The 7228-nt window shown below is 37.2% G+C and overlaps 2 protein-coding genes across 2 annotated transcripts in view; both read right to left on the bottom strand.

Annotated features, from left to right (window-relative positions):
* LOC118752998 (splicing factor ESS-2 homolog) overlaps positions 1–7228 on the bottom strand; it is an 18457-nt gene that overhangs the window by 8090 nt on the left and 3139 nt on the right. Inside the window, exon 5 of the mRNA XM_036487848.1 lies at positions 2610–3274. Coding sequence (XP_036343741.1) covers positions 2610–3274 — 665 coding nt within the window. The remainder of the gene's footprint in view (positions 1–2609; positions 3275–7228) is intronic.
* Positions 2295–3526, bottom strand: LOC118733461 (sepiapterin reductase-like). The gene has a single exon (XM_036462848.1). It carries the CDS (start codon positions 3322–3324, stop codon positions 2506–2508), a length of 819 nt encoding a protein of 272 aa, XP_036318741.1. The 5' UTR covers positions 3325–3526; the 3' UTR covers positions 2295–2505.

Raw genomic sequence — 7228 nt, 5'->3', positions numbered from 1 at the left:
GATTCGTGTTCAGCACGAAAAATCCGTTCGGAAACACCAGGTCCCGTCTTATTCGCAAAACCCTTGTAGACCAGTGATATTATTGGTTTGTGTAAGATTTATTCGGTTAGAGCTTGTTTTGAAAAACAAATATCAAGTGACGGATGTGGGCATTTCCCCAGAAAAATTTCTTCAGTGTTGTTAAAGGTAATTGGTGCTAAAATGCCTTGTTTGAGAATGAAGAAAGATATTTCGACAAAGATGTGTGTACATTAGGGTGGTCCAAAGAAAGTAAAGTCAGAATTTTAATGCTCTCACCCCATAAGATTATTCTACATCGAAAAAATCTATCCTTGTTTTTTTTTGAAATAAAAGCAAATTTAGAGGTCGCTAAAAAAAACCTTTGAAAATTTATTTTTTCCAATCGGCAAACTCCGTTCCTCTTCAGAGACTTGAAGGAATAACACCCAATTATTTGTTTAGCCATTTTATAATGAATATAAATTTTTTTTAATAAAAAATTGGGTATTATTCTTTTTGAAGTCTCCTGAAGAGAAACACAGTTGCCGCTTGACAAATATTGATTTTCAAGTATGCTATACCATTTCTACGAAAAATAGTTTAGCCCGTATATACGGGTAAAATGCATACATAAGAAATTTTTAGCTACCTATAATTATTTTTTGACTAAAAAAACGGGTATACTTTTTTGGTATAGAACAATCCTAGGGGTAAGAAAATTGAAATGCCGACTTTAATTTTCTCACATGCATTTTTGAGCCACCCTAATGTACATACATATATACGCATTGCTTTTCAGCACTAGTAAAGCGGTAAAATATTATTGTCGATGACTTCGAAATGGTTTTTAATTGAGGCGGCTCGATGTTCTTTGGCCTCTGTCTAACCTATTGTTTAAGGTTCAGTCAATGTTTGTTATTTCCGTTAATTTTACGGCAGACGCGGTGTGCCTTTAAAATCGATGCTTCAATTTTTTGTGTCCTAATTCCTGACGGCCGGTTTCATAAGTAATCAGCCGATAACCGTACATTAAAGTAGCGACAGACCGGCTTCATCTATCCATATGACGTTGATGATGCCATTGATGTTATTGAAAATAAGAGAATGGGGATCTGAGCTTTTATGAAAATACGATGTGGCGAACGCGAATTCTCGGTCCCCAACCATTTATATCAATCGAATATCGAAGCCACTGTCAGATACTGGGTGAATATTTCGCTCAGCAATGACTCGGATGCTTCGAGGGATTGCAGGTGGGCAAAACTCGTGTTGCCCTCAATTTCAGAGGGTCTTGCTAGGTATTTGCTCTCACTGAGCAGATGTGATTGCAGACCAACTTGTGGGGGAACTCGTGGCATAAACATCTGTCTGTGATAGGCATACATGACAACACCATTTGACCTTCCTGCCTTGAGGAGGATGAGACTGCGGAACACATTTTGTGCTTCTGCCCCGCCTTTTGCCTGTACGCGTGACTTTGTATATCGACGTCATCATTTAACGAGGTCGTTTTTGATGTCAAATTACTACCACCCAAAGTTCGAAAATATTTATAAGTTTGTTATCTCTTAAGATTTGAAAATTTTCAATTAGGCCAATCCCCGTTTTCACTGGTTTTGCGGTAGAATCGGAGCACCATATAGTTTAGATACACATCGATGGTCCTGTGCAATAACAACACAATTCAAAAATCAATAAATAAAAGCTGTTACTCATTCTTAAGTGGCTCATGTCTCTAATTCTTGTCGAATCCATGTCTAATCTTTTGTACTTACTTTAGCAATCCTTACTGCTTGCTTTAGGAAGGGAAGGAAATGGATAGCCAAGGAATCAGTCAAAGAATTTGTGAAAAGATAGGTATGTACTTGCTTATATGAATTTCGCAAACGGAAAAACTATTTGAGAGAGGTGAACCGAGGAAGGCCTTCGGACCACATCTTGCACATGTTGATGTTTTTTTTTTTAATAAAAGTGTATTTTCCAAATGTCGTAACAAAGATATTACCATACTTGTCCTGTTTTTTTAAGAATGAAAATCCGTTATCAGGTTTATAGTCGCTAGACATGCAAGGTCAATTCAACTTTAGTCATAGGCGCTAGTTTTATCATAGGCATGAGGTCATATTTAGCGTAAAATTTTTTCCTTACCGAAGTACAGTTAGTATATTTTACTAATGTCGTTTGAAATTTATTTTTGACTGTGCAAATCTTATCAAACCTATGTACTTGTTTTCCCCCTAAAAACTATCCATTTTATTTTCCTCCACAATAAACTCTTAATAAAACAACAAAAATTTCTTTTTCTTCTTCGTTCTCGCCATCTTCGATGTTCGCCGAAAGAATTTCTTGTAATATTTTATTTTTAATTTTTTCATAATTCTCTCTCAAAATATCACCAATAATCAGCAGCAACACCAAATAAGCAAAAATTTCTAATGAAATATTACCACACGGCAGTATTATAGCATGATTAGCGCATGTGTGATAATATTTCATTAGTGCTCCTCATAAATTGAAGGTGTCATAGTAGTCGACGTCATGTCCCGAAATAAAGGACATTTCTTGCAGAATGTTAATCAATTTAAGCGAAGATTCCCTAGCATTGACACGTGGCAACTGCAGCCATTTTTCGTTCACATCCAAATCCGACAAATCGACCTCATTGTTGTTCGCGTCCAATTGGGGCTTGTGTGTTTCCAAAATGCCCGGCGAATAGCTGATTACATTAACGTCATTGCGTATTTCCTCATTGGCCATCGAACGGAAGTACATATCACGTGCTTTCATGCAAGAGCACAACAATGAATTATAAACGAATGGACGGATCATCAAGCTGGATGTGACGTTGGCGACAAGTTTTGTGATTTTGGTTAGTTGCGGTGCGCTTAGGAAGGCTCGATTGAGTGCAACGGGCGCGTAGAGGTTCTCCTGCACAAAGGACAACCAATCCTCAGTCAACTGTGGTTCCATCAAATTATTTGTTGCCATCTTCCCCTCGTTGTGAAGTATGAAGGCGAGTTCGAATTCGCATTTGGTAGCAGTGTATTTCTCAAAAATTGCGGCGAGTAGCTGACGGAAGTAAGTACCGTTGGCCTCTTGCCATACTTTGATCGGCCAGCAAACGACATTAATACCACGTTCTAGGTATTCAATTTCTTTCTTTACTTCCTGCAAATTTTCCTCGGAGGGGTCGATGAGTATGGCAAGGGAATCGGCGCTGTAGTGGCGGCACATTTCGATGGCCAATGACCTGCCCAAGGCATTGGATACTCCACTAAGTATGAAGAATGTGCGCTTGCTTAGATCCTGACTTTTTGAGCACATGTTTGGGGCGTTTTTTTGCCACTGTTGGTTTTGTTTTTTTTTTGGTTTTTTGTTTTTATTTTCACGTTGTTTAATGAGTCCTTTTTAAAGGAAGTTTTTTTTTTTAATTTATGTTGTCAAAAATAAACGTTTTTTAAGTCAAAAAGCTAGGCTGTTCGACCACTCTAGACTGCACAGCTGAACTGAGATTGAGCGATGCTCGGTTCAAGCTTTTTAAAGTAGATAGTGAAGGCGACTGTCGTCGTAGGCGAATCAGCAATGGACATTGGGATTGTGTTACTGAGCAAATACTTGTTACGGCAGCGATAAGCAGCGTGCTGCTGATAAGCGCATGGTTTTTTTTTTTTGATGCTTATTTAGAAAGCATTTTGCAAACATTTGAATACATTTGTCCGCACTTACAAATTGTGAGGTATCTATGTACATATGTGAGCGGCCATGATTACCCGCAGAGAAATCTACATGGAGAACGGAAAATGTTGCAAGTTTCCAGTTTTTAAAACAATTTTTTACCGCACTATGCAGTGTATATGTTACCGGCCATATCCGATTGTATAGGCTAAGCTAGTTCTACCTGCATGCGATAGGATAAATCGGAATAGCCTGGGCCAAACTGGTCTGGTTAAGCCTAGGGTTAACTAGTAGATTCTAGTATGAATATTTACACTTCAGTCCAACTCCGTCTCTGCAGTCCACAGTATTGTTGCGTTCAAGTTGTTTCCGTGTTCAGCCCAGACTTACTGGCTTCTACCCATCGGGCGTGGACCAGACCAGTGTGGCCCGGACTATACCGGTTTAGTTTGTCCGAAAATCAGGTAAGGCCGCTAATATATAACAAAACTTCTAAGCCAAGCTCTCGAGATGACGAATCAGCCTGTATCAACTACACATCAATACCAGTTTGTAGCAGCTTTCGATAATTGGGGCTTTTACTGGATCCATCGTAGTCCGATTTGCGAAAAATCTACGAATACCTTCTTGATGCTTCTCCAAACATAAACCATAACCCTTTTTTATCGCTCGTAATCATTAGATTAAAAATTCTTCAATTTCGTTTCTTTTTCCCCCATATTCACAAATAGCTACTCGGGCCCATTCAATTCACTGGTGATCTACGAAATTCACAGTTAACACTGGTATTCAGCTTTATTTAATTGGTCCAAACAATTTTTTGGTCGGACTTACATAAATCCGACTTTTTAGTGCAAGCTGAAATGTGGAGTCTGTCTTGAGTTTTTAAAAAATTTCCTCTACATTTCCAATGAATGGCCGACCGACTAGGCTAAGATACATCTAGAACATTAAACGTTCCGGGACGAAAACGAGGAAGCCAGAAGTAGAAACAACATCGCCTGCTCCACTTCCTTGAAATACCTTCTGTTGAGGTCCTTGTGAACGGATATTTTTAATGTCATCGGAGAAAAGTATATCTCATAGATGAGTAGGATTGGTGCTTAAAAGAAAGAAATGTGTTGACTTTAACTTATCTGGCTTTAAGCAGCGGAGATAGCGAGAGTTCGGTGTGATATTTAGTACCACGCGAAAGACAGTGTCCAAAAATACTAGAGTGCCAAACCTTGAGTCAGTTAAGCACCCAGTGTTCCTAGTTCTGAACGCAGCCTTATCTACGGCGTACGCAGACTCTTAAGTACCCCATTCGGAGTGGTCCTAAGTGTACCACTTATATCAATATTGGCGGTCTTCTATACCCGCTCCATCTTTCGAACTCCATAAAACATGCGAGTAACTACGGTTTCGTAGAGCCAGGAAATAAGTTAAGGAGAGAGATGTCTTCAATAAAAGCACGAAGTCAAAGCACTTTGACACGTCGTTAGGGGTGACATAACTAAAACATAACTAAAGCAAATTCAGCAAGTAAAAAAAATTCGAAAAAATGCTCTGTAGTCTGATAGTATGTGATCACACATAATTGATATCGTATATAGTATTTTCTTTGCTCTCCCGGTCGAGTCCTAGGTTGAGCCGGTTGACTACTGTCTTCCGCCTTCTTTCCTTGCTCAGCCTGACTTGTCTCTGTAGTTCCAACTCCACTTCGTCTATGCAAATTCAATCTATCATTAGGGGGAGAGTACCTCTTATAGACAATTTATTCATTTACACTATGCATTCAAGCTATCATTAAAGTCAAATCCAAACACATCATAAATTCGTTCTGAGTGCTTCGAAATTCCTCCAAGTCAGTTGTACAAAAATTTTTAAAAGCTTCTTTGATTGCATAGAACCTGCTCAGATCTCGTGTCTATTGAAGACACAATAGATACATGTACATATGTACTAACTATATGTACATATGTATGTATGTATAGTATATACGGAAATCGTTCTAGTGTGATCAGCCTAAATAATTATGTAAAAAATAGCTTTTATCAGACGAAGCGCACTGTACCATTTTTACCAGACATTCAATAATCTCGCAAGCATATTATTTTCGTTTTCTGTTTATTGACGAATAAATATCACTGGTTTACAGCAAAAATGTTCTATGGATGCCACTGTCCAATTCCTATGTAGAATTGTTCGGTGATTCCGAAAATCGAGTTAATTTTTTTTCGAGATATTTTCAATTTGCCGTTATTCAGCTTAAAGTTGGTTCCTTTTAATCACGTATATCTTACGAACCAATTTAACAATCTTAATATAAAAATATAAAATACAGCAAATGAAATATGAGCATAAAAGCGTATTACACAGGCAGGTGTACGTGGCGTATGAGTAACTTTCTTCCCTGCTCATTTTTTAACCGACTTGCAAAAAAGGAGAAGGAGGAGGTTATCAGTTCGTCGGAATATTTTTTTTTTTTTTTTTTTTTGTTTTTTGTTTTTTATGTATGTTACCGCATAACTTTGGACCACGTCAACCGATTTCGATAATTCTTTTTGCATTGGAAAGGCAGTGTCTCAGAGGTGGTCCCATACTAATCTGGTTAAGATCCGATCAGCGGATCATGAGATATATATATATATATTTTTTTTATATGGGAGTTGAAGTCGGTTTTTTTTTTGCTAAAAACTACTAGTCATACAAAAAATCTTTGCGTATTTCTATTTGACCACTCATTTCTTATTTAGCCATCGATTTTCATCATCAGTAACTTGTTTTTTCTTTTGTTGTAACAGAACAGGCTTTAACACAAATGCAAAAATTTAGTACAGAACCTGTTATTTTTTTAATTTTTGTTCTGTTAAAGTTTGATTTAATATTTTTTTTTTATGAAAAAATAAAACCCACTGGAATGATGGAGAAAGTATAAGTCCTATCGGAAAGTGATGTATATATGGCTTATGGAGAATTTTATTAGCTGTTTTATTAGATTGTTAAATGGTTCGTAAGATATATGTGATTAAAAGGAACAAATTTTTGCTTTAAGCTGAATAACGGTAAATTGAAAATATCTCGAAAACGTATCCATAGAAAAAAAATTAACTCGATTTTCGGAATCACCGAGCAATTCTACATAAAAATTGGATAGTGGCGTCTGGAGAACAAAAACCAAACTAAAATTTGTGATACAGTGTATTTAAAGGCTTAGGCGCTGATGAAGATTACATAGCGGCACTTTTAGTAGCGGGGTTTTATGAATGCATTAACAAAAAAAAAAAATTATGTGTATTGGTTAGAAATGTTTTTAAATTGTTGTCATGCCATCTCTTCGTTCCAATTAGTATAGTTAATCTTGCGTATTGAAAGTCCACGGAAAGTGCACATGTGCTGTCGATCTGTAAATCATGATTTTTCTGATTACACCATAAGGGCGGATTCATCATTTTAGTTCACAACTTTTCTTCCATGTGGTTGTTGTTATGTTTCTCTCTCTGGGAGAAAAAGTTCAAAACTATAACGATGAATCCGCCTTAACGCTTGTGTTACCCGTGAATAAAAATAA

Source organism: Rhagoletis pomonella, unplaced genomic scaffold (genome assembly GCF_013731165.1).
Source record: "Rhagoletis pomonella isolate Grant_MI unplaced genomic scaffold, Rhpom_1.0 Rhpom_scaffold_00002, whole genome shotgun sequence".
Taxonomy (NCBI): Eukaryota; Metazoa; Arthropoda; class Insecta; order Diptera; family Tephritidae; genus Rhagoletis; species Rhagoletis pomonella.
This window is presented reverse-complemented; position numbering and strand designations above follow the sequence as displayed.

What these genes read in the sequence shown, in the direction of transcription:
- LOC118733461 (XM_036462848.1), bottom strand. Translation starts at nt 3,324, where the DNA reads ATGTGCTCAAAAAGTCAGGATCTAAGCAAGCGCACATTCTTCATACTT.